Source organism: Chelon labrosus, assembly GCF_963514085.1.
Source record: "Chelon labrosus genome assembly, chromosome: 18".
Classification (NCBI taxonomy): domain Eukaryota; kingdom Metazoa; phylum Chordata; class Actinopteri; order Mugiliformes; family Mugilidae; genus Chelon; species Chelon labrosus.
Genome location: NC_140351.1, coordinates 21,564,793 through 21,592,215, shown reverse-complemented (window position 1 = coordinate 21,592,215; position 27,423 = coordinate 21,564,793). Strand labels below are relative to the sequence as shown.

Here is a 27,423-nt window from a genome sequence, read left to right as displayed (position 1 = left end):
CAGGGTGGTTTGTCCGCTCAAATAACTTAAAAGGCCTCCCAGGAAAAGGACATGAAACTGATTAATTTGATTATATTAAGTATATTAATTATACGCGTTGTGCCAGTATGAGATGTGAATGAGGAGCAGTGGTGAGGACCTCCATGGGTGCACGCTCATATGTACAATTAAATGAACATTAAGAGGTTTAAGATTGTGGTCAAACAATCCTTGGACACATTAGATTAATACAGACCTCTAGATCAGGGAGCCCTGTGGCATCTGCGCCGGGTGAAATAACGCCCTGCGATCTTAGCCTGTCGCCTAGTGGCGTTCAGGAGCGCGGCACGATATATCGCACCATGACGGAGGCGGTATGAGAATCTGACAGACAGACAGAAAGAAAGAGACAATGTGAAACTGTGGAGATAAAATTGATGCCATCCAAGACATCATAGCTCAGAATATTTGTCTCATTGTATTTGTTTGTTTAGTACGTTCCTCTAAATAATAATAATACAAAAAAAAGACTTTGGTTCTACTGTGCACACGTTGGAAATAATCAGATCTTGATTAATGACTTGAGTCTGTGCGCATCCTTGCAGTGAATGGCGGGAGGAGTGATGGATGGATGGAAGAGGGTGTGGGGGAGTTATCAAATAATTTCACCCATTCATTACTGGTATCTTTAATTCTCTAAAATAAGCAATCAGTCGAAACATTCAACGCTACATCAGAAAAGGCTGAGAGAGGGCGTTAAGAGTCAGCTACGTAAATAAGTACTGTGACAGAATGGAAGGAGAGGCACTGATCAGTCACATTAATTCAAGAAGTCAGCTCTAACAACCACCTGAGTGAGGGGTTCAAATCCTTCCAAAAGAAGCTGCAACCTTCAGAATAAAAAGTGCATCCTACATGCCATATCATGAAGGTGGTACACTGCTGGATTCAATGTAGAGCAGCCCGTGACAAAAAATGAAATTTCATATCAGAGCCCGACAGCCCGAGAGTCTGGCTTCCACTGATAACCAAAATCTTTAAAGTTGAATGAAATCCATAAAGCTGCCACAAAGCATGTTCATCATGCTCCAGCTTTGCACTCAGCAGCTCCTGCATGGACTGCTTGGAGCATCTGAAGTCCTTGTCTGCCCCCTTGTGGTAGAAATTGATCATTGATCAACAGCAGATCAGTTTAAAAGAGCTAATACATCATACAGCAATATTTATACGTACAGCATTATTTACATACTCCAAGCGGAATCAAATAAAAATAACAATAGTGGTCCTGCAGGCACTGACAAACATAACGTATCCAATCCCAATGTCCCTATTTAAATGCATGCTTAAAAGTTACATAAATTTTCTATCTGATTTTAGTTGCCTACTGGATCAGCATGTGGTGTGATATTGTATACCTTAAATTCAAATTTACTTGGCGACAGTTTCACTTTGAGCAGGAAATCTTGAAAACAAGCATCCAACCACGTGTGATTCTGCAGTGAAGCTCAAAAATCAAAGATCAAAATACACTTCTGAGTTTATAGAGGGCTTTAAAGGCAAAATAGATTAGATTTTGATTCATTACAAATCTGTTTGACTTGGGTGAAATGACCAATTAGTCTTTCATATAAATAAATACTTCAACAAAAAGAAGCATTTTGGTAAATATGTATGAAATGTGTGTCAAACACATTTCTATGTGGTCAAAATGAATTAAAATGCTGGAAAATAAAGCATAAAGATGTTTGACATGAGGGATAAAATACTATGTGTTTGGGTTTTACTTCCTGTGACCAAACTTTGCTCAAATCTAAATTGATGCTTGCTCTCATTTCCTCCTCAGCTTTGCCTTCATGGTCTCCTCATTACCAAAGTGCTGACGTCCTGTGACTGTAATGGCTGTGGCACTGTCCTCACCCATCTTGTCTCATTAGCCGGACCTGATTGGCCATGAAGGTGTTCTCTCGTCGTCTCAGGATAAAGCGACTGTCTCCGCCACTCGTTAGATCATAACTCCTCCAGTATTCTGCCCCTGAGAGGGACAAGAGCTAATTGAAATAAGATAGAAAAAAGCTAAAACACTGACCTTGAATGAGTGGAATAAAAATGTTTTAATGGAGTGTTTGTGTGCTACTGCTGCTGCTGCAAAAAAGGTCTTTTGAACATAAACATAAAGGAGCGCAACATTTTAGTTTCTTTGGTTCCTCTGAATTTATATAAAGGAACGTTTGGTCACAGTTTTGTGGCATTTTAATTACAGGTGAAGTACACCCTAGATAGTTTCCACTCTATCACCAGACTAACATTCACACCTACATCCAATTTTTAATCTGAATCACCTGTTAAACTTACATGCATGTCTTTGTACATGCTGGAGAAAAAAAAACACACAGGCATAGGGAGAACACGCAAACTCCACACAGGAAGGCCCCAGACAGCCTGCCGTTTTGAGCCTTGAATCTACACGGTGTGAGCCAACAGTGCTAACCACTGCGCCACCAAAATCACAGCAAATTAATTAATAAACGTTTCCCATTGACCCATGTAGTATATAACCAGATCCTGTCAGTTAAACCAGCTAAGGTCTTCTTCAAGTTGTTGTTTTAAGTCGTGAGCTTTATCTTTATAAAAAATGAAAAAACAGCTAAGAGGAACACAATGAAATCATTTCACAGACTGCACTGCAGCTTTTTACATCTCAAATGTTTCTCTTCTCTGACTCCATTTCTCCCCATGTTATCAAAGGACAAACATGAATTTAGAACAAAACAGTTCCAAATGTCGTCGTCTCTAGTGGGTGATTCACTGAAGGAGGCGTGAGCTGACTTCTACTAAGCTCCATTCCAGTTACATAATTATGTAGCTGCCAAGGTACCACACTCAGAGGGTGGAAAAATCCATGGCATATTCACCATGGTTTCAATTGGCAGGGGTCAATTGTAATCACTGCTAAAGCCACCTTTAATGTGTGCAGTACCAGGCCATGGTAACTAGCCATGGTAACTTGAGGAAATGGAGTGGGATTTTATCCTTTAATGTGCTGCACCTAGTGTCTGCAAATGGCTTCTTGGGGAGAGTAATTACAAAAAAGGCTGCTGGTGTAGAGAGAGGTGAAGAAGAATGTTAGAGTTGGTCGCATTGAATCTTTGAGCACTGTGGGGTTCCCTGGGCTACGATAAACTTAGGCCACACCTGTAGAGTTGATGTATGACCTCCACGGGATAGTAAGTAGCTCAGGTGTAAACATATGAGCTGTCCATGGTGCTGAATGACAGCTCACGGTGGCCCTGCAGCTTTCTCTCTGGAAGCATATTAACCCTGAAACTGTTTATTCTCTTTAAGGATTATTCCATCAGTTGAGATTCACACTTTGAATGAACGCTAAAATAAAATGTCAAAGTTATTGCCACAAGACCTTAAGCCATGAGCCCAGCTGAGAACACGGAGAAACTCAATCAACAGACCTTCACTCAGTGCATGTATTCTATTTGAACTTGTGGCCCCTGGTTTGTATTGCCACCTTTCCAGTAAAATCTGATGTCTCAAGCCCGATCAGAGGTAACATGACGCCATCAATCATCAGGTCAGACAAATAGATCCTATTAAACATGTTTGCAGACTAAACAGTAGTCCTTACAAGAAGTAGAATGATCTTTGGGGCATCATTGCCCAATATAAACATTATCTGATACAGTCGTTTCAGTATTCATCAGTTGTATGATCCTGAATATACGACGGAGTATTAGGGCCACATTAAGGGGGAAAAAAAATCACAAACTTCGAGAATAAAGTCGTAATTTACGAGAATAAAGTCATAATTTATGAGAATAAAGTCATAATATTACGAGAATAAAGTCGTTATTTATGAGAATAAAGTCATATATTACGAGAATAAAGTCGTTATTTATGAAAATAAAGTCATATATTACGAGAATGTGCGTACTACACCACTCCATCCAGAAGATGGCAGTGTGAGCACAAGTAAATCTTCATATGCAGAACCTGTCACGGATAAACGGTGAGCGTTACAATACAACAGTGAAACAGAAATTGATGTTCATTTTTGGTGATATTTGACTTAAAGCAAAAGACGTGCAAGCTGGCAAAATGAAAGCAGATGTATCTAGCTATGTTTTAGCAACAACAAATCACTACTGAAACTCCTGTCTGCAGAAGAGTCTTCTGATAAATTTGACAAAAAGCTTCAAATGCAGGTTACAATAAGAACTGACAACACTGAGACAAAAGAGAAGAAAAGAAAATCAGTCAACAAAGTGGACATAGTCTGTTGAAACTAAACTCTTCTCTCCAAATGTATAATATCGATCACAAATGTCACTTTGATTTGTTTCTCGTTTCTTGAAACGCTCACAGCTAAATGTCACAAAAGCAAATCATTGAACCAGGCAATTTTATGGAGTGGTGGCTTTCTAAAAACATCGATATCAAGAGTCTTGAACATTCACACTAAAGAGGAGAGAGAGAGCGCACGCGGTATTGTTTGGACTCGTTTAAATGCCATTAATTAAAACGTTAAGCTGATTGGGCAGAGAGTGAGAGGGGAGAGGGTGTCTCTGTCCCAATAGGCGAATCCTTTTTAATAACCCGCCTCGAGATAATGATGTAAAAAGACTGAAGCGTCTTGTGCGTAACGAGGATCATCGTGGAGATCCAGTGAAGGTGAATCAGACACAGAAAGAGAGAGAGAGAGGCAGGAGAGAGCGGCACTTATTACACGAGTCTCCTCCTCATCTCTACACCTCTGCTGACAAGTGGAGCGAGCCCGCAACTCCAACACTGACACACAACTAAACACGTAAAGGACGAACAGAGGAAGAAACTCACAGAGACGCGTCAAGAGTTTCCAGAAGCGGCCATAGCCTGCAACGACGCGGAATCCACGAGGCTATGGACAGGAGGTTGAACTTGAACGGCGGAGCAGGGGACATTTTTCACAAAACTCTCAGCGCTGTGTCCAACAAGAAGATGGACCATTTCAGATCGGCGGCCGGCATCGAACTACCAGCAAGAGACCGCCAGTCACCGATAAGTTGCTTTGACCAGGCCGATCAAGACCCGATTCAGCCGGGAGGACTGGCAGGAGGTAGAGGGGGGCCACTGGGTCTGCCGACCGGATCTTTGTGCGTCAAGTACGGGGAAAGCGCCAACAGGACCTCGGCGGCAGAGAGCAGCGGCGGAGAGCAGAGCCAGGACGATGACAGTGATGGCAGGTGTGACATGGTCCTTCTGGCCGACGGGCGGACGGTGAGCGCGGGGAAAGGTGAAGGAGGTAAGAAAACCAAAGAGCAGAAAACACTGAGGCTAAACATCAATGCCAGAGAAAGACGACGGATGCACGATCTGAACGACGCGCTGGATGAGCTCAGAGCGGTCATCCCCTACGCGCACAGCCCGTCAGTTCGGAAACTCTCCAAAATTGCCACTTTGCTGCTCGCCAAAAACTACATCCTCATGCAGGCGCAGGCACTGGAGGAGATGAGGCGGCTGGTGGCGTATCTCAACCAGGGCCAAGCCATCTCTGCGTCTTCGATACCGGCCACCACCGCGCTTGCAGCTCCGGGCTTGGGCGCGTACGAGCAGCCGCCCGGATACCCCTTCCCCGCCGGAGTGGCTGCGTCCTCCTGCCCCGATAAATGTGCCCTGTTCAACAACGCCACCTCCAGCCTCTGCAAACAGTGCACTGACAAGCCTTAACTGCGCCCGACAAAGACTCAGAGAAGCACACGAGAGAACCACTTTTAAAGGACACTTTTGGAGAGAAAACCTGCGAGGTTGTTGAAGTTAGTGGGCTAGAGACAAAAAGTAATGCCGATGAATACTTTTATAATATTTACTAAATGCATTGAAACGCGCTTTTTTTTTTGTTCAAACAATACTTGATTGTGTACATAAATCATCCTTAAAGTGCTCGTATGAATGACAGTGAAGACCAAACAGTATAATAGGCCTGTGAGAGTGGCTGCAAGTGTTGAGTGAGTTGTTGATCACTTGCTCTGTGATAGACGGACCATTTGGAGATTTGGGTGACCTGACAACTTGCGATTTTTTCCCCCCCACTTGAATTGATGGACACCTTCCCGGAGCGTTAGTCCAACCTCACTTTCTGCTGCTTTCTCTTTCATCCTCTGTTATTCTTTCATTCACCTCAGAGACTTTTTTAATTTACTGGTTCAAGGCCTGTTTTCACGAACTTTTCTATAGAGCACGTGGAATGTCATAAACAAGAAATAGAAATAGAAAGTGGAGTTAGATATTTATGTGCTATTCCGGACACTTGTTAATAGTTGCGCACGCCTATAACAATTCATTTTGGGGGGCACTGTGATATAATAAAAATTGAGAAAATTTTAGAAAGCCTGAATCAATGCGTTTCAGGAGTTTCGTTGTGTCTTTTGTAATTTATTAATTTGGATATTTATGATGGATCTTTTGCTTGCATTGCACATTGTCGTCCTTTTTTTCTTAGTTGCTGTATTTTCTGCGTTTGTTCTTCTCAAAACTTGACTGAGGTCTTCAGATTAATCGCGTTGTCAGGTCAGGCTGTGGATTATTGTAGATACTTTAGTTATTATATGAGCCAAGTGGGACGTTTGTATGTATTTCAGTGTTGAAAAGCTTTATTAAAATATTTTGAACAACAGAAAAGAAACTTGTGGTTTTTCCTCTGGTGTGAAGGGTAGTGTGAAAGTGAACTTTTATTTCGTGCTCGAGGATAAAGCTCGCCGATTTTTATTTTGGTTTAATACACATTTCCACGTGCTTATTATAAATTCAGAGGTGATACAGCTCCTGTTTGTCTCTTTACTGTCGCCAAGTACACGTACACAGTAATTTTCAATAATTTTCTGCTCTATCAAAACCGGTAACTTTTAGTTTTCTTGAGCCATAAGCTTGGCAGCGAGGGTGACAGACGTGGTGGGCGAATTTAAAGCCTCAGGGCAGCGATCAGAGGTTTATCTTCCACGAAGGAAAGAAAATAAACTCTGCTGACCTTTGTTGCGATTATTAGAACGATTTCCACGACGCTGTGTAATGTTAATCCAAAAATAAGTGTGTTTGAAAGCCGTCGACTGTAATACCTGTCTCCACGTAATGAAACCCATCGTTGAGGCAATTAGACCTCCAGAATGTGATTAAGAAATGTAATTACGACACCGTTCATTGCCGTAATTTGGTGTCTTTAATCACGACGCAGCCATCAGCTGCAGTCCGATCCACTCGCCCTTTGTCCCCCTCACTTTCCATCCAAACATTTTTTAAGGAGGCCAAAAGTCTATTTCTGAAATACCCTGAGTAATGCCACTAAAGTCAGCAGTCTTTAATATTTCCAGAAGAAAGCAGAGATGCATTGAGAATTGGATATAAAGAACGTTCAACAGATTTTTATTATCTTTGATATTTTTGATTTTTATCTGATATTATATTTTATTGTAGAGTAATTTACTAAAACCTAATACTTGATCACACAAAAAGTGAAGACAGTGAGTGGAGGCTAAAGATTTCAGCACCATGGACAGAGGGCTCAGATTTTAAAGGGGCATCTCTTATTTTTAAAAAATGTTTTTAAGCCATTAAGTATCCTGTGGTAATAGCAGCCTTGATCACAACGAAAAACTGACATATAGAAGTCAATCTCTATTTTTTATATCAATGGACATCAGACAATCTAAATATTTCTTTGTGGCTGTATACTGCACTTGTTTTTCTCTCTGATGCCATATAGCTTACCAGCTAATTTCCATTCCCCTTAACTTTACTCTGAGCTGAGATTAGAGATTTAGAGGCAACATATCTTGTAATTTCAAAGTATCAACTACAACTAAAAAGAAGAAAATTAAAGACATTTTAACAAATGTCTTCTGCAAACCTTCTTAACTAAACAGACGTATCTTTACCTCTTCATCATAAAAGCAAACAATACTGACGCTGTGTTCCCTGTTTACAACCTCATTTTTTCCAGTCTCTGATCTAAGCTTTGTGTTTGTATGATGAGCCATTCCGACAACAGGGTCATTGCAGTGTCCCTTTTAATCCCATCACACTCCTGAACGCCTTGAATCTACACAGAACAGCGCTTAATCAAGAATGGAAATAATCAGGAAGCATCAAAACAGCTCTGGCGAAAAAAAAATAAAAAATACATTAAAATAAAATCCTGTCAGCAACTCCTCCTATTACAGGACTTAACTCGGATGTTTTAAGTTTGAACACAGAGACGAGGTGTTTTTCCTCTCCTGCTGTTAGAAACCGAGACTTTGCAATAAAACATTAATTATGCAATATGCATTAATGCACAAATGACTGGAGCATTTAACCCATACTAATATTCACATTAGCCTAGAAGAGGAAATTCCCCAGGGGTGAGACAGAGCCATATGCGTGCGGAAAACAGAACACAGCATCCAAAGGAAAACAGTCGACAGCACAAAAATATCAGAGCAAATGGAGAGAACATTTAAAAGTACTGCAGGAAATGCAATATTTAAGAGATGCATGTAGTCAAAATGTATCGGCTTCATATTCCTCCTGATGTGGGAGCTGCTACATTTCTGCAAGCTGGTGAGATGTCATGTGCACACAAGGGTCTCTGAATCTGAAATGTTGGACTGAGCAGTGATAGAGTCCTGAGAAGTCTTGTGAAAATAGAAAAACAGGAGGCTCAAGCTTTTTTTTTTTTAGTGGCCATCAAACACTTGTCATAACAGGACACATCACTTTTATTCATGAGCCTAATAAAGCTGAATGCGTCTTAAAGGCATTTACAGCGAGATTCGGGGCTCATGAATAAAAGTGGAAGATAAAAAAAAGCAGCCTTTTCATAAACCATAAAATGTCCAATTTACCATATCAAGGGCCGGCAGGGTGCCTATTCATAACGCGGATGTGATGTATGCTAAGGATGATAAACATTAAAGTCAAAATATACATAAATGCGCCGAATTGAAATGTCCCCTTCATATCAGTAACAGGTCAAACTCAGGCAATGGATCCATCCATGCTGTGTCACACATTGTGTATAAAGATATATGCTCCTGCACTGGCTGAGGCACCAAATCAACTGCTGGGTGGTAATTCATATTTGTCAGGCCACTGATAGCAATGCATAATGTTGTCTTTGCGTAGTACTCACAAAAGGCAGGCTAATAAAACTGTGCAGCTTAAAGGGTACACCGCTAGTGTACAACTTCACCTCCATTATAAGCTGCACTATAGAGGTACAAAGTGAGGATGTTATCGTAAGTTGGACTCAAATTTGAGCAGTTTTCTTGAGTAGTCTCACCTCTTAAGATAGCTTTAGGTTTACAGTTTTTTCTCCTCTAAAAGTTTTTCCAAATACACTATCAAGAAATATCTTCCACTACGATTAAGATAAACGGTCCTATTTTCCCTCTCTTTATATTTTTAAAATCTGTATGGAAGTAGATTTGGGATTTTGATCTCGGGTAAGAAAAGCAGGAACCAAAGATATGGTTACAACCTTTGAAACCCGACCAGGTTAGAGTTATTGAAATGGAAACAAAACTAAAGTTGTCCTTAAAAAGACAAGAGGTGCCATAGATGTTTCTGAATTATTGCAAAAAAAGTTTTCTAAGTTTTCCTGACAAAACAGACAATGCGATGATTACCATTATATACTTTTATTCTGATAACCAGTGTAAATGTTTTACTGCTTCTGCCTCGGTCTGTGTGATACATTCGTTTGCTGAATTTAATGCATAAGAAATGACTTCATAAAGCAGCGGGACTTTTTTTTGAGATACTTGGCTGAGAGTACTGCACAATGCAACTACTTATATAGAGAGTGTTGACACTCATTCAGGCCAATTTCCTAGAGAAATAATAATAATAATAATAAAAAAAATCTATACATTTCTGATGTGATTCCAACTAGCTTAATGAGCTCTTAATTCATTACATTGGGAATGTTTTTTTTTCTCTGAGCCAGCCTTGAGGTCAGGTAAACATATGGTGGCATGTTTAGCTCTGAGGGTTCTAACAAGGTACAATAAATGACGTAATAAAGTGTGATTATCCTCTCATCTGGGATGCAATTGTGGAGTAACATCTCTAATATTCCAACTGCCTCCATATTAATCAGATTAAAGACCCAATCCCCTAATCCCTGTTTACCGATGGCTCTGTTTTTGTGCCCTAATCTGATGTTCTTTTATTCCTCTGGGATTAAACTGTGTCTTGGCAGAGAGCAGTAATTTGTGGTGTTGTTGTGGACAGGGCGTGCTCTGTTGCCGTACAGGTTGTTTATTCCATAAAAGTGGTTCGCTCTGAACAAACAAAAACAGGTGCAATGAACTGACGTGCATTCATTGTGCAATTATTCGGGGGAAATAAATCAAATTATGAATGCTTTTGGGAGACAACTCGCTTGATTTGCTGCCATTTTATGGTGCTAAAAAGAAATTTTATTGCAAAATATCACAATCCAAGTCTTTTATTTTTTTGTTAGAGAATAAAATTAACTGAACATGTGATAATTTCAATGTCAAAAAAATATCTTTAGAGTGTATACACAAAGGCTGTCCCGTGGTCAAGGCTGCCCAGACAGCTGTGAACTTTCCATATCTGTGACCTTAACATTCAGATAATGCGCTACTGTGTGATTAGAGTGGATGCAGAGCTCACAGCCAGCCAGCGGCCACTTTGGATCATGTGAACAGCACCATGCTCGGCTTTATGCAGACACCAAGTTAAACCTAAAACTTCAAATCTAAATTCATAACTTAGACTTGCTGTAATCTCTGTATCTGTTCTGTCTGCCTGCTTTTGTGTTCCTTGTAAAAGAGGCAGGGATCACTTGTCCTGATCAATATGCAGATCCTGACCCTCTCAAGGTTCATTAAGGATAAAGCGAGGTGGATCTCATCTCCTGTCTCTGATATTCATTAACTCTGGCTTCCACACTGAAATAAAGACACGAGGATGACACAATAACTGTGTGAATCACTCACTGCTCATTTCACACACGCACTTCTTCTTTGTTTCCTTCTCATACACACACGGCTCACAAGACAAATGAAAGGCCAGACCAATAGAGAGATGTAAAGACAACACATCCTCAATTCTGTGTTGTGATACAGACAGCTACTTATTTATGTGTTGTTCAAACAACTATTCATTACTTTATTGCTGACAGGCTTCTGATTAATCTGGAGATTAAGATGTACTATGAACAAGGTCAGCTGTATTGTAAACAAAGGTATAAAAACAGTCCAAACACTGACTAGATTAGAGGTCAGTTACTGAATAACAATCAGACGTAACCTTTCTAGGAATTCAGAGGATTTATAAAGTGGATTTCAATCTAAAATGTGGAAAAAAATACCAGACGATATGCTTCCCTCTGTTGATAATCTGTCATGTTACTAGAGCATGAAACTCTGCCGTTAGTGTAACACTTGCTTGGCTGATCTTCCTGATGTGCTGAGTGCTACTCGAGGCTTCAGTGTATCTGTCTGAGCAGAGGTCTTTAACAGCCATGAATGCCAAGCATGGGGGAGGCAGGCCAGGCCAAGCGTAACCATGGCGGCCCAATGTCCTTGGCTCCTTGGCGGCCTTCACCTCACACTCCCTGCACAGTGAATTTTATGGCTAATTTCCGGCAATTTATCCTGGCACTTTCAGAAGAGAGATTCCTGCGGGAATAATGTGCATAATTTGCATAAATCATCCTGATAGAATGCATATCAGCATGTAACCCCCCTGTCTGATGCTGCAGCATTTACTTTGTAATCAAAACTGACTCTTTTCCACCGCCGGATGCACAAGAGCCATGAGAAGGGGTTCTGAGTTTAGGTGAGTAATTACAGAGGAATGAAACAGAGGCTCATGAAGGAAAAACTCAATGAAAATAACAACAACTTTTGATGGGAAAAATGTAATCTGATCTTCAAGGAATATATTAATTTAGCATCACATATCTCAATCTCAAGTGCTAATATTTAGCATTTATTTCTTGTAAGATAATGTCCTTTTTTTCCTTGTTGAAATACTTGAAGATCAAGTCCTCAGTTTAAACTAAGGTAGTAATTTCCCTTGAATAGCTTTCCATGTCCTGAATGCTGTAGCAGTAAGACATCAACCACAGTTTAGTTCCACAAGCTTATTGTCAAAAGCTCCCTCTGTGTAAGCAACCAATTGTCTGAGGAGAGGAGATGGGGGGTCAGTGTGAGGCATCCCCCCTTGCTGAGATCTAATTTGACGTACAGTGAGAATGTGCATATTCCGTTGGACTGCCTTCGTTACAATAATCAGACGTGGTCAAATCGACTTTGTTGGTCGAGGAGGTGTGTGCTGAAACCGAGAAGTGGGACACAATAGAAAGATGAGATTCTGTATTTGAGTTCTTACACAGTCAAAAGGCATGTGGCCTGATGGAAATGCTATACAACACGCAAGCTGGGTAAGAGCTAGTGAGTTAACTAATCGGAGCAGACACACAGACAAAACATAGCTGCACGGGGAAAGAGCACTGGACTCGTTACAGGCATTAGATTTTGTGAGTGACAGGAAAGAAGTGGAAGTGTGTGTGTCTGTGTGTGTGTTCGTGTGAGTGTGCATTTTAGAGAAGCAGCCATCATGAGAGTGAACAGTTCTGTGTTGCCATACTACCAGGTTCTTCCACTGGCCCTCATCCCAGAGTCTCAAGATCTCAGATGGTATCACTGGTGACAACAGGACAGTCGTCCACTGGGTGGACGTTAATCACAATAATACAGGGCAGGCTAATCACGAGTCACTGATCAAGCGCTTAATGACATGCCTGCCGTACCCACTGTAACCAGCCCGCCGCAGAGAGATTCACACACCAAGACTAGCCCTTTTGTGGGGGCAGGAGAAGGAGGAGGACGGTGGTTATGAGGCTGGTGCACAGCCATCCAGACAATAATTACTCGATGACTGTGGTCACATTAAGGATCAGTCAAAGCAGATTAATTTCGACTGATGGCATTGGTCCCTCCTAAATGCAGATTTTCTTAATAAGAGTGAAATTGTGTGGCTGAGAGGGTTAGGGACTGGGAGGTTTGCTATATGGGGGTACTCCAATTACTTATTCGAAGCGACAATGTCTTCTTCTTCGCATGAATCAGACTGTACTTCTGAATGTCAGTGCAAAATTAGCACACAAATGTGTTTTTCAAGTCGCCTTGTCTGATGTGTGTGTTTGTATGCAGAAACCGTATGCACGGGCACAGATGAGGCTGCGTGTGTGGTACGGGTAGGCCTTTCAGTAAATACCCAGAGACCCCCAAGAATTACCCAGAGCAGAGAGGACAGCATCTGTTTGTGTGCTTGTGCCGAGCAAACAAGGCAATTTAGAAAACACCAAGGGAGCTGCTAATAAACACAACCTTATTCCCCCTTTCTCCTACACCTGGCTCTGAATATTGCACTACAGTCAGGTTGTCTTTCTGTCTTTGTATGACTGCGTGTGTGAGAAGTGATGTCAAAGTCTGGTTGACCTGACTACGAGGGTTAGCTGCAAGAGTGCGAGTGGGCGAGTGTGTATGTATGTGACATGTGTGCATGAGCAAATGTGTGGTATGCGTGTGCAACCATTCATCATTCTACAGAGAGGCGTGCCAGTGCTGCTGGGAAATGGCAAGTCTGTGTCCCATCACACCCTGGCCTCTTTTGTCTGTATGGTCAAAGCTGTGCCAAAATGTCTGCCCTGGATACCTGGCATAGAAACGACACTTTACTGTACAAAAAGGTGTGCAAATACTGGGCTGTCAGAGGCTGGACTTCTTTCACATGAATACTAGTCACAATGACCTAATTGCAGTCATCCTTTACTTTAGTACAGCCAGATGAAATATAGGATGGCAACTATTTTGAAGCCATTTTTTTGAGGAACAATTGATTGAATAACCTAGAGTTTGAATTCTGTTGCCATTACCTCTGTAAACCCGTCTTTAAAATCCATCCTGTTTTGTCCTGTAGCAGTAAACACGCCATAATGAGACCTGCAGCTTCACTCGCCACCGCCACCACTGACTGTGATATGTAGCCAAAGTGACACCCACTGAAACCATGCATCAGACCAGACACAAAATGGCCGTCCAGTGCCAAACCCCGCCTTGGCTTTCACTTCATATCACACCACGGTGCCTGGTTGGAGACTGAAAGCTTTACAGCACAGTTAGACAAAAACTCATGGCCTTCTCTCTACATCTGTCACTGACATGTATATAAAGCTTTTCAAGTGTACCACTACAACCTTATAGTTCCACCAAAAAAACAACATTATTACAATTGGGAGGTTTTAGAAATATCTTGTTTCATTAAAGTCCTCTCCTTGAAATTAAATCCACACAGTGATCCTTGTCCTTCAAACATGAACATTCAAGGTCTTATGTCACATACTTGGCAAAGTCAGAAAACAGCCTACCTTCTATCAGCCTTTGAGCCTTCGAGCCAAGAACATCCTGAAATAAAAGAGTGGGAGAAAATAAGTGCAAAAGGGGAGATTAATCTGAGTTATTACATTGATTAGATTTCCAGAATGCTAATTAAAAGATGTTAGGACATGGGCCCAGCCAAGGATCAGTGGGCGCTAATGAGGACCAATAGGCCTCCGTAATCTGTGCTGTAATGAGAGTGGTTTAAATGTAAAGTTTGCAGGGAGACGAGTGGGGAGGTGGATGGATGGATAGACGTGGGGATGGAGCAGCAATCCTGGAAAACCAATCCCTGTCATTACAGTGAGGATTCACAGCCTCAGCAAAAAGACAGAAATAAAAATACGATGAGTGAAAGCAGAGTGGAATTCAATTATACTAAAAGGGGGATTGTACAATAAAAACATTTTATTATTAGACAATTAACAGGCTGGTTTAATGGCTGAAGGTCACATACCCTCTTGTCTTGTATTACGATAAGGCCTTAAAGTAACGATGCAATATCTTTTAATGGGAAACCAGTCGTCCCATCCTGCTGCTTCTTTTCTCTGGGTTTTCTCTTAAGGTTTTATTTCCACATGTTCCAGGTTTGGTATGAAAATGTGTAAAATTGAAGTCAAATAAGTCTCATGCTCACTGTGAGTTGTTAAGTAAAATTTTTAGACTTCGAAAGCAGAATATTTGAGCTGTATTAAGATAAGGCACAAAAAAGAGCACTGCATTTGACAATTTCCACAAGTAGGGGTGCAACTGGTAATTTTTTTGTTTGTATTATACATTAATATCGTCTGTAAAATGTTAGAAAACAGTAAAAAATAGCCATCATCAGTTAACGGAGCCCACAGATTATTTAGTTCCTCATACTATGTACAAATATAGGAAATCTTCACATTTGAGAAGCTGGAAACAGGTAACTGTTTGACATTTACTTAATATAGTGATTGAAACCACAAATTGATTATCAAAGTAGATGCAATTTTATGTCAACTGATAACTTGTTAGACAACTAACTAAATACCGAAGGAGGAATGACTCTGGAAGAAAGAATCAATCTGCAGCAAAAGAAAATGGTAGAATAATACAAACCAGACGGCGAAGGAGTCAACTGAAATTAGAAAGGTCGTTACTTATGCAGTGGATGGTCGTTATTAGCAAATGAGTCTTACTGACAGGTGCACCCCACTCATTTGCAAATTACAACATATCACTATAATCAGTCGGCTAATTTATCACAAATAATGAGTTGTGTAGAAAACAGGCTGGTAAATACTCAAGGAGAGAATAACTCTAATGGCTCTCACCTGTCACAGTGTTTACAGCTTCTGGTGTGTATGTTGGAGTGGGTTCAAATAAATGTGATTTTATTGTATGTATCTTCACGCTGATGTGGATAAACACTTTATTATCCATTCGATTTTGATCCGTTTGGCTGTCTGAGAATGTAACTGCTCTCTAAGGCACGGCAAAGCTTTGAGCCAAATGCTAACTGATGATAAGCAGTTGTAATATTAAGACATTTGAGTTTAGTGTGTCTGCATGTTAGCAATACAGCAAAAAGTCAGACAGAGCCTACGCAAATTCTATTATTTTGGTCTTTTATTTGGTCAGAGTTGATGCCGATCTAATCACGGTGCTATATGAAAATTCTGGGATTATCACCAGTTTTTGCTATTCTTACTTTAGGAGATGAAGGATGTTTTGAACAAATTTCAAGGTAAAACCTTCAATAAATAAGAAATGATACTTAAAACCAATCATGTCCACTTCATGACTGCGCTACTAGATGAGTCAGAGGATCACAATTAGCAGTGGGATTCATCCTCTGAAGTCCATGAATATCTGTACAAAATGCCATGGCAATCCATCTGATAGTAGTTGAGACATTTCAGTGGAAAGTAGACAAACTAATGGACGGACAGACACGGCAACCAATATGGCAAATGTAAACGCTCTAAAAGGTATTTTAACTTTATTTACTGGCAATGACACATGGCCTCATGAGGTGCTATGTGTGTTTAACCAAGCTTAGGGCTTAATATCCAACCCGACTTATGGTGCAGAAAAAAAAGAAGCTAAAATTATAGCATGGGGTACGACAATGCTGATAGGCTATAAAACCATGTCATTTAATACCCCCTCTCACTCCTCCTTCCCTGTGGCTGTGTGGTCCACCCACCATTAAGCCAATTCATCACCTCTTAAGAGAAGGCCGTGAGACAGATCCAGTCTATCAGTCACTCTCTTTACGTTGTGGTTACTGATGATCAAGGATTTCTGCCATATTAAACATGGAAGTGAATGGTGCGGGTATCCAAACAATGACTTTAGAGAGTCCCACGTTATAGAAATGTGCCTTAGAGAAGGCAGAGAGATATTAAAATATCAACACAATGATATTGCATTAATAATAGATTTTGTCTGCCACTTGAAGCCAGTTGTTTGATATGTCACTTTTCTAACGACCTCTTGAGAGAGTACCCTGGATTTGCATTCTAGGTCCCTGCTCCTGTAATGAAAAAAGGTAGAGCAGAGTATATTTCACTGGACCTGTCAAACCCACTCACACCCCTTTGCAAAGCACTCAGAAACTTCATTCCATCGCCAGCCGTTCTCACGGCCGCGCTATGAAATTGACTATGACAAAATTAGCAAACCTAGACTGTGCCCAATATAGTGGGTTTCTCTTTTTTTCCAAAATGCAATCAAACCCTAGAACATCAAACATGAAGTCTCCTTGAAAGTTGTTGAGTCTCTCCAGCGCCAGCACAGCTATAGACTCGTGTAATCTCAAGCTTGTTAGGGAGATTTCTCAGGCCTATTGACAGTGATGTGCACTAGGGTTTGGCAGACATGACATCTGGGAAGCACAATTCTGCTGCACCACCACGCAAAACCAATTAGAGATCTATATTCCCGGACAGGTCCGGACTTTGTTCCGTGGTGGAGGGATACGTGTGTTTTAATGCCTTTATTAACATGACATGTATGTCCTATAGACCATCTTCAGATGACAATCAAAGGGTCATCACAAAAAGGGGGGTAGCAATCAGTAAAATAATGCTCTATGAGCAAGTCAAGACATCAGAATGCATTTTCCAAGTGAATAGAACTGTGCTTGATGATGTCGTAAAGACCACACAGAATTTTTTTTTTAAACAGGCAGGAGGTTAAATTACACCAGTTGTCAGACAATGCTATGGCTGCTGTAAGGAAGCAGGATGGTTAATTAGAAATGAGTCATTTTCACTCTCCTCACACACACACACACACCACTTGCTCCTCGACATTAAATGAATCTCAACTGGCTAAAGTAATTAGTTCAGTCTATTAATTACTATAATCACCCATTATCATGTTGGCCGTCATTTGAACATGTTTCATGGATGTAACAAGGCCGTAGCAAAGCTTGTTTCATGGGGATGTTCTCAGTCTGAGTGCTAATTATTTTACAATAATGGCGACGTTATTTTAAATTTCGTTTTGTCAACAAATAACATGATTCTGAGACCTGCACCCAGTATGTCTCAATAAGCCTAAAGCCAATTTAGTCTCAAGTTTCGTCTTTAAAATATTCTTACTGAAAACTTTAAAAACCACATTAAAAGGCCTTTTAAAACGATTTGAAAAATCAATATAGCAAACAATTTAAATGTTGAATGGTAAAAAAAATGTATTTGTTGGAAAAAAATACTGAGGAATGTTTATGTGTATTTGACTGACAATAAACATTCCCCATGTGCATTATAATGAATAAAGATCATGTGACCGTATCTAGCTGAGATTTATTGATTTTAGTTGTAATATTCCTGTCCTTTAGAGATTATAGATATAGATTTATATCTAATACATTTTCTGAATTGACATTTAAATGACAAAATAAGGCATCAGTATGGAAATTAAATGTCCACCTATTTTGCCCACTATGCGACAAAAAGCATCGATAATGTCTCACTTTTAACAAAAATTATGATGCCAACCATGTCCACAGCATGAGGTTTGCAGGAGCCTTTAAGTCAGCCCTCTCCCCGAGCTGTGATGAAATAAGGATGGGTCTGAAGAGATGGAAGTGGAATGCGGTAAACAAGGCGGCCCTGCTCCCCAGCTGTGAAGGTGACACAGGGACGCTACACGCAGAACAAGCCCTTTTGATTAATCACAGGATATTTACTAGCTCAGATCTAATCAAGGACCGCAGGATCACAGGCTACATCATACACGGCCCAGGAATTTACACAGCAGAGTTAACCTGTCACCTGCCACCGTCCTCTTCCTTACATCTATAAACACTGCGTGCATAGGTCGGCCAGCAGTTACACACCACAGGCAGGCGCCTTGAAACGGCTCCAAAAGTGATTGTTTTATTTCTGCTGCAACAATATAACCTGCAGTCAGATACTCAACACATGTCGTTTGATATAAAACCTTATGGCAGAGGGGAGAAAGAGCCATTTATCTCAAGGTGGTCATGGTAATGGGATAGGAGAACGTGAGCAGTTTTCCCACAAAGTAAACTACAGCACTGTGTGCACTAGCGTGTCCTGCCAGCATGTAGCAGTGGGATTGTTATTGCTGAACAGAAGACGTAAACCAAGGACTAATCCAAGATTACAAGCCAGAATGGATAAAGGAATTGTGATCTCTGACGGCTTATGATTTTTATAATCCATTTAACACTCAGAAGATTGTTCAGAGAGAACAGCTGGCAATTTTAACAGATACTATTCGATCTTGGGGAGAATTTTACAGTATCTGCTTTTCAAGATTCATACAGTAATTTTTTTATCTCTCTGTGCACTTTGAGGTTCTGTTCATTCATGTCCGGGGATCACTAACAGCTCTGCTCAAAGTTACAGAAACACACTGAGGTTATAATTTAAAAGAGGTTTAATGAAGGCGATACAGACATCCAACGTAATGTAATTTCCACCTTCCTTCATTAAATCAATATTTTTTATTAAAAACACTGGAAAAAATTATGAAAATGATAAATCTGAGGCCTTATTTTAAGGAAATTGTTGTGATCTGCTGAGCTGTGTGGAGATTTATAGCTTCAGCCACAACAATTCTTGAAAGCTCTTAAAACTCAGTGTACTCTTCCTGCTCAGCACCAAACACCAGACACTGTATAAATGATCAAAAGCATGACTCAGGCTTCATAGTAACAGCGGCAACGCTATAAACATAACTTTATATAAAGAATTACAATCTTTTTGGTCGACCCAGAAATGTGGAAAAAATATGCATGGATAAGTTCTCCTTTAATTATGCAGGAAAAGGCTAAATAACTTAAAACCCTCCTGTCCCTTGGCTAATAGCTTAAAGTAGATGTAGTAGATACATACCTATATTTTTATGAGTTCACTTTGCAAAAAGCATTTGTCTAAAACTATATGAAATGGATAAAGACACAACCTTTAGTGTGACCCGTGTCCTGTCTTTTGTTGTTAGCACGTCCACAGAAAGCAACAGAGGCAGCGGTGCAAGTGCCGCAGCCCTGCCGTGTTTATGGAGGGGTTGAAATAAAGTGCGGCCTACGCCATTGTGTCGCCTGGCAAATGTCACTCCACAGGGGGGAGAAGTCTCAGTTCAAACAGGTTTAAAGAAACACAGACAATTTTTCTTTAAAAAGGACAACATAGCCAAACCAGGTTGATGAGAATGTATGTATGAGGCCCTTAGCGGCTATTTATGCTAAAACACTTTTGTGTTAAATCACAAGTGATCTGAGGTGTTTGAGCAATAGATCACTTAGCGCTATTGAGCCAGTTTTCTGACACATGAGCCCTGGACAAATAGACTATTAGACGAGAGTGTTTTTGTCAGTCTCCCCGTCTCGCAGATATTTCCTCAGAGTGACGAGTCACATTAGAAGCCAGGAGGAAGAGTAATTTCTGTGTCACATCCCTTTAGCCCGACCTCACTGACAATCGCCAACACGAGTGCGTTCTCACTAAAAATTAATCCCATTTGCCTTCTTAATGGCATCCCTCAACCCTCTGCCAAGAATTCACAATCATCTTCCCGCTATTGTGTTGCTCAAGGAGCTTGGTATCTCTGCTAGTGACAAAGTGATTTCAAGGAGTGTATCAATACTTACATCACCCCTCTGGCCCTCTCTCTTCAGTGTTGACACTGCGGCTCTCGGAGCCAGGCCCAACTGGCAGGAGGCCATCCACTTAAGAGAGAAACACAGTGAGATATGCAGCGGTGGATTTAATGCTGACATACATCGTGAATTTAATCAACATATTGCTAGAAAAGCTGTATAAACTACGCCGGGGTACTTGTACAGTGAGAGAATGATCAGGTTTGTCAGATGGCACCTATTGGGTTTAAAAAGTCACTGCTGTCGGTCAATGACATTTTTACTCCTCAACAGCTGTTATTTTGTGGCGTCCTTTTAACATGCTTAAAGTTTAAAGCAGGAGCGATATGTTATATATATCATGAAATCTGAGGCTTTTTTTTACTGTGATGACTCTCTTTGATTATGTAAAAAGGAAATACTGGAATTAGGTAAAACTTTGTGATACAGTAGAAGTATCATCAGTATATCAGTATTATACATATCCCATATCACATGCTCCTAGTTCGAATTACAATAAAAGTGGCCAAAATGGATTCATTATTTTTAAAAGGACTTCAGGCAAAAGCAAATTTTAAAAGATGTGCAATAAGTTAAACATTTCAGTGGGTGCCAGTGAAATACAGATCCACTTCAGAGATACTCTTTGTTTTTGTGTACAGAACAACCCACAAAAAACACAGTTTTTCTGATCTCACTGAAGTCTCATCCTCTCAGTGAAAACAGGCTTTTCTTGCCATCAAATATTCAGACAGACTTGTAATTCCTCACGAGTGAGACGACTGTAAAAATGACTGGGAAACAAAACACTCGTGGTAAAACAATGTTCTGAGGACATTCTGTCAGATTCCTCTCTTTTTTACAGATTTCATCACTGAGCTGCTGTGGCGTAAATGCTTTAAAACACTTTGACATAACATGCTGCGTCCAGAGACTCTCGGCTTCTGAATAATGAATCCGCAGTATGTTCCCAACAGCTGTCTTCTTGCAGGACATTTTTTCCAAGGCTTTTGGTCGCATCTCTCAAGTTCTTTTTAAGAAACCTCCATAATTTGAGTAATTCACCTGGTCCTCGTCATGACAACCACTGACCAATCACTGATGCTCAATCTTGTGACAAGCCATTGTGATTGGGCAAAATGCAAAGAAAGTCAAGGCCATCCTCCTTACTTGCTGCCCCTGCTCTTCATATTTAATTCAGAGGTGGTGTATTTCTTTATGATTGCAACATCTGTTTGCTCCCAGTGCCAGCTTCCTCTGTCAGCCACCCTCTGTTCAATAATTCCTGTCCTGACCCCTAAGAGCCACTGACTTCACAGCGGCGGCAGCTGCTCAAACTTCACTGGGACCAGACACAAAGGGACACGCTACCAAATCATCTGGCTCACAAACCTGGTTTACCTACATCAGTGGCTTTGTAGCTGTATGTACAGGAGATGGAACTGGGAAATTTGTCCCAGGCTTTCAGAGTTTTTAGTTTGATCCAAACCAAGAATCTCCCCTGGAACATGGCGCAGACCAAACAGCACAACATTGGTCTTGCCTGGATTAATTTTTAGTCTGAAAACATTTTTGGGGTGATCAGACCAATTACATGAATTACATGAAGGCTGGCTGTTGTCAGAACCAGAAAAATGAAAAATGAAATGTGGTTGCAAGAAAAAAAAGTCAGCAAGAAAAATTTCACACTTTCCAGGTGTTATTAGAGTCCATGAGAAGATTATGAGAGCATGAGAGCGAGTATAGTGGCAGTGAAATTAATCAGCTGATCCATTTTTCTACCTTTATTCTATTTTCACTAAAATGCAGACAGAAGGATGTTGACAACATTAGATCCATGCCCATGTACAAACTAATCATCAAGTATAGCCTACAAAGGTGGTGAACAGGACACAGGTATATTATGCAAAGTTATTTAGTGTCCTCATATAACTGCGACGTAAAGCCAAAACTAACTGGATCAAATGTATACAGTGCAAAAGGTCAGACTTAAAAGGTGAAATTAAGCCATCTCAGTTGTCTGCTACAAGTTACCATCAATACTAGGAGTCACGTGCCTTTGTGTCAGGTACATGAGGTAAACAACTGTGACAACTATGACAAAAAAAAGTGACTTCACTGCCTTATATGTGCTGTTTAACATGGGGGTCTATAGGGTCTGAGCTGCTTTTAGTGCCGGCTTCAAGCAAACATTTGAGGAAATGCTGTTTTTGGCACTGTGCAGTTGGCTTAATTTTTTGGCCCCATAGTTTGTAGTCTGGATGGAATGTTCTCTTGCACTTAGTGGCCACATGATTATGCCAGATGTACAAGTGAAGGAATATGGGTTTTCACAGTGTCATAGACGTGTTAGTAAAATTAATTTCTTTAGCATTTGGGGCCCAGTTGTTATACTGTACTACATTATTTTGAAGTGTTCACTTGGACGTTATTGAAACAATGCTCCATTCTGAATATTAAAAGCTCTTGCATGCATACATCTGTGTCTTTTGCTCGTCCAAGAATAAAACAAAGGAGCTGTGAAAAGAGTTGAATTCATGCTTATTCTACAAAGATAATCAAAAATGGCTTGAACTAAATTATTGATATCTCTTAGAAGTGGTGATACACAAGAGTTTTCAACAATATACTCAGCCATTCAGTCTATTTAAACTGAGAAAAGTATTCATTGTGCAGTTTGGCATCACTCTGGACAAGGCAAAGAAAAACTAATCACCAAGCAAGGCCAATAGACCAAGCAGCTTCATGTTACTCATCCTGGATATGTCCACAGCATGTTTTTAGTGCTAATGTACAACACTGACAGGCTGCATACATCATGTTTCAGAATGAAAATATGTTAAATGGAATTTTTTTTAAAAAAAGACCCATTTTGAAAGAAATATATAAAAAGTCCAAATAGAATTTTCTAAAATACATGAAGATAAGAGACAATGGCACAGAGTTTCCTGAATGTATGCAGGGTAAAGTGAAATCAGAATACAATCCAGCTGTTCTGGGGTGAAACAGCGTAACACAGAAATTATATTTAAGTCTATTTAGTTATATATTAAATATTAAAATTCATATATTTCGAAAAAACTGTGGCTATACCATGAGAAGTGCTATAGCAATGACTGAGGCAGGTTTATTTGTATCTGACCGCCTGTCAATGATTATAACTGATCAAAGTATTTCAGCTGGTTTTCTCAGCGTGATTTTTGTTGTCAGAGACACTGAAGGTGGAGGGTCTGTAACAGATGCTACCCACCGACCTCAGAAAACATGGCGGAGGGGCCAGATGTTTGGACGACCTCACGACCTTGGGACGAGCTGATGTGGCAGTGATGGAGATGTACACTGGCAGAAGAAACTGATCTGGTGGCATCAAAGGTTCCCATTTTTCCCGCTTTTTCTGTGTCGGTCTTTACCCCCCAAACTAGGCAATCCTGGAAGGCAGGGAAAGATGGAGGAAGAGAAATGTGTAAACACAGTGGAGAGAGGGAGAGACCAAGAGAGGACTGGTCAGTGGCGCTGATGGTTGTCACAGATGTTGAGTTCAGCACAAAACTCTGCCAGAAGCCATCATGTCAAAGCTAAGTTAGCTGAATGAACAAGAACAACTCCAGGCCCTGCCACTTTAAATCTCGCTCAAAATTCAACAGCTGTTTCTTGAACGAATGCAGATGCAAAATAATGATAATAATGCCTACTTACAGCTCCTGCTTGGAAGTAAGCAATCCTTCTTGACCACACCCTTTACACATGGTGCCTCTTTATCGCTGCTTTGCAGTAGCTCTTTTACTAGATTTCATTTTAGAGTCAGGAAGAGTGTTTTGGCAGGCATTTTCAGAAGAAAAAAAAACATGCTTAAAAAGAGTTATTGTACTCTGATAGTATTGTTATAGAGCCAATTATGCAACAATGTGTTTCAGTCTTCAGCAATGCATTTCTTTTTCAGCTTTCTAAGCTATTACAAAAGCAACTCAGAGACTTTAGATAGCTGTCACAAACCCACAAAACATCTTTGTAATGTGTATGTACAGCGTTGCAGTTGCTTCAACATCATTTCGCCTCAAATCAACGCTTGTGCTTGTCGATTCTGGCATCTGAAATTCTTAACATTTTGACTGGGTGCATCTTGGCTCCCAGCATCTTCACTCAGCTCAGAGAATGTCTTTGTGCCAAGGCCGCAGCCTGTGGCGGTTTTCCTAGTGACAGATGAGCATGTCAACATGTTTGTGTGTGTTCGTGTGTGTGTGTGGTGAAACAATAGGCCTGGTAAGCTGTGAACTGTGTGGTTGGGGACCAAACTCAAGTAAGCAATCTATCAAAATATTGATCAGATATTTTGAATAAATCCAAACCTTTCTATTTTTGTAAGTATTAACTCAAATTAAAAGAGATGCTTCATGCAGGTGGAAGTGGTCATATTTGCGGTCATATTTGTCCAAAAAGAATTAAACACCACAACAATAAAAACGAATAAATAATGATGACAAAAAGAGAACTGCGACATGTGGATCTAAATCTGTCCGTCCTGTCTCCAGGCCTGTTGGCAAAGGGCAGCTCAGCTGTAGCAGGCAGCTTGTGTGAACAGCAGACTATGAACATCTCTCCACAGGCCATACCAAGGTGTCTAATCCAGGAAACACTGTGAACACATACCCTGTGGGCTCCCACAGTGCACTACATAGCCTGTACCCCAGTATACCACTACAACAAATCTGTCATCTCCACTAGCTAGTTTATCGAGAGTGAAAGGAGAGTCACAAAATCTCAAATTATTATGCTAACAGCCCATGCTAACTTGGTGCATTACAAAAAATAGGTTGTATCAAGACTTTTTGAAGACTATTTTACATTGCAATTTTGTAGTATATCTCTGCATTAGTATCACGTACAATGTCAGAGTCAATTGGGTTTGATGCCTTATCTCTAAAATTTTCTGCATTATATTAACTCTACTTAAAATATATGCATCTTTATGCGAGTCATTCCCACATAAAGGATATTGTATTTGGATCTACATAATAAGTCAAACCTGTGGGATGCAGTAAAGTATTGCCTTTAGTTATTCACTTTAACATAGTCCACAAACGTGTGAAGTTCAAAATCAGTAATTAAAAATGACATATAGATTTTTTTCCATTTAGGAGAATGGTGATTGTTTTGTGGCGATCTATAAAAAAAATTCCCACTGTGATAAATTTATCAATAATTCGTTTACACATTTCAGCACTCTACCTGAAGAAATATTGCCAGCTCGCCGAGGAGTGTGTCTGCGGTCCAGCGCCTGTCATAACGGCTGAGTGTCACCCACATCACAGGGTGTTGCGAAATGACAGCTCCCAATGTCTGCAAAGATGAAGCCTCGGGAAGGAGAAAAAAAAAAACAAAAAAAACAGGAGGGATCTAAATTTCATACTCCCAAGTATATCAAAGTGACTCCTGTCAGCATTGCATCAAAGCAGAGAAACAGGAACTGTTCATTTTTACAGCTCAGAGTGGGAATGTGGTGGGGGTTTGTGGAGAAACGGGCTGGGAAGGTTAGTGCCGTAAATTAAGCTGGGTGACTTACAGGAAAAATGATGACAATGAAAAGCACCTTGTCAACCATCATCCATTTGGACTGATGACAGCAGAGTAAAAATGAGGCTATGACAGAGGGTGAAGTTGAAGGGACACTTTTGAGACAAAGAGTTATTTTCACAGATCTAATTTCTTTATGCCAAAAAGCTACTATATGCATAAGAACGTCTGATGGTAGCAGTGCTGCCTGCATGGTGCAACACCGTGGTAACACCTGTGATTTAGTTTTTTAAGGAAATCTGCCAGTGCTGGTCAAACTGCGAATTTAGCTCATTAATTTGAATGTGTGCAACACTAAAACCCCATCCCATCAACACCACTGCAAATGTGTGCAATGCAAAAAATTGAATTTCTTATTATAAGGTTAATGTAAAAAATAAAGGGAAAGGAATGACACACATTTGTGTGCAGGAGAAAACAACTAGACTAAGAAAAACACAGGATCAGAGCTAAACACAAAATAGCATTGACAGTTACCATGGGGCAAGCCTTTTTACCTAAGCAGTCTAGATAAACAAGTGAGTGTCTGTGCATGTATAAGCCAACAGTGCTACAAGATACAGAGATACAACTTGTGCGGAGATGACAAATATTACAGCCTTCGGGCTAAAAGAAAAACCAAGGCAACCAAAATCTGTTTTTGTCCCAGGGCCAAAGCCTAGCTGGTGTAACGCAACCAGCCATGCATTAGCATTGGCCCTCCAGTTAGAGCAGGCTCTTAGAATCCTGTCACCCGAACTTATCATATACTCTCACACACACACACTCACACACCCGGCCAAGACACACACACATGCAAACATGCAAACACAGAAAAGCTGCTTATTTGCTGCACGCTTTCTTAGTGTTCTGTTCTCTTTAAGGCAAATGCTTATGTTTTTCATTCACACAAGAAATGTAATTTGACCCCTGAAATATGCACTGGTCACACACACAGTAACTGTTAACACCAGCAGCAGGAACAACATAAAAGACAGAATCTCCCTGTTAAAGCTGGCCCATCTCCCTCACCACTTAGAGGGGGGCCCAAGCTAGCATACAAAGTTCAACAACTGTGAAGAAGGAACTATTAAAGAGGACACACAAAGCAGTGACCTTGACTGACAAGTGCTCTTCATTCTGGCCATAAACAGCAGTGGGGCCTGATAAGTGTTCATCGGTGCGGGGAGTAATGACCTATCCGTCAGCAGTGGTTGGGCTGTGTGAGGTAGTATAAATGGAACATACATAATGTACAGCAATAATACCAGCACGCTCACAGCCTAATGTATTATCATTATTCTTGTGGACCACGTTTTTTTCCCCCCCCTTCCTCTAACCCTGTGCCTCAACAAGGCGAGTAAATGCCTT

At 40.6% G+C, this 27,423-nt stretch overlaps 2 protein-coding genes across 4 annotated transcripts; one reads left to right on the top strand and one right to left on the bottom strand.

Annotated features, from left to right (window-relative positions):
- Positions 1 to 234: 234 nt before the first annotated feature.
- LOC311503818 (uncharacterized protein) lies at positions 235 to 26,604 on the bottom strand. 3 transcript variants are annotated; one of them, XM_084566698.1, is made up of 6 exons: positions 25,729 to 26,604; positions 23,757 to 23,930; positions 20,515 to 20,592; positions 14,408 to 14,444; positions 1,897 to 2,011; positions 235 to 363 (listed from the first exon to the last, which is right to left on the bottom strand). In XM_084566698.1, exons 1-6 carry the CDS (start codon positions 25,804 to 25,806, stop codon positions 243 to 245), a joined length of 603 nt encoding a protein of 200 aa, XP_084422824.1. In that variant the 5' UTR covers positions 25,807 to 26,604; the 3' UTR covers positions 235 to 242. The 3 variants fall into 3 exon arrangements, with proteins under 3 accessions (XP_084422824.1, XP_084422826.1, XP_084422825.1); XM_084566700.1 differs by lacking the exon at positions 235 to 363 and adding an exon at positions 575 to 1,131 and having other exon boundaries at positions 1,849 to 2,011; XM_084566699.1 differs by lacking the exon at positions 235 to 363 and adding an exon at positions 575 to 1,131.
- Positions 4,557 to 5,694, top strand: bhlhe22 (basic helix-loop-helix family, member e22; the record flags this gene model as incomplete). Its single annotated transcript, XM_084565800.1, has 1 exon — positions 4,557 to 5,694. The coding sequence occupies exon 1, from the start codon at positions 4,888 to 4,890 to the stop codon at positions 5,692 to 5,694; it is 807 nt and encodes a 268-aa protein (XP_084421926.1). The 5' UTR covers positions 4,557 to 4,887.
- Positions 26,605 to 27,423: the final 819 nt, after the last annotated feature.

Bases quoted from the DNA above. Each gene is read 5' to 3' on its own strand.
- LOC311503818 (XM_084566698.1), bottom strand. From the start codon at position 25,806: ATGTGGGTGACACTCAGCCGTTATGACAGGCGCTGGACCGCAGACACA. The intron at 23,931-25,728 runs GTAGAGTGCTGA...CCTGCCTTCCAG, and splicing joins AGCTGGCAATATTTCTTCAG to GATTGCCTAGTTTGGGGGGT. The intron at 14,445-20,514 runs GTAAGTATTGAT...CTTTTATTTCAG, and splicing joins GAGAGGGCCAGAGGGGTGAT to GATGTTCTTGGCTCGAAGGC.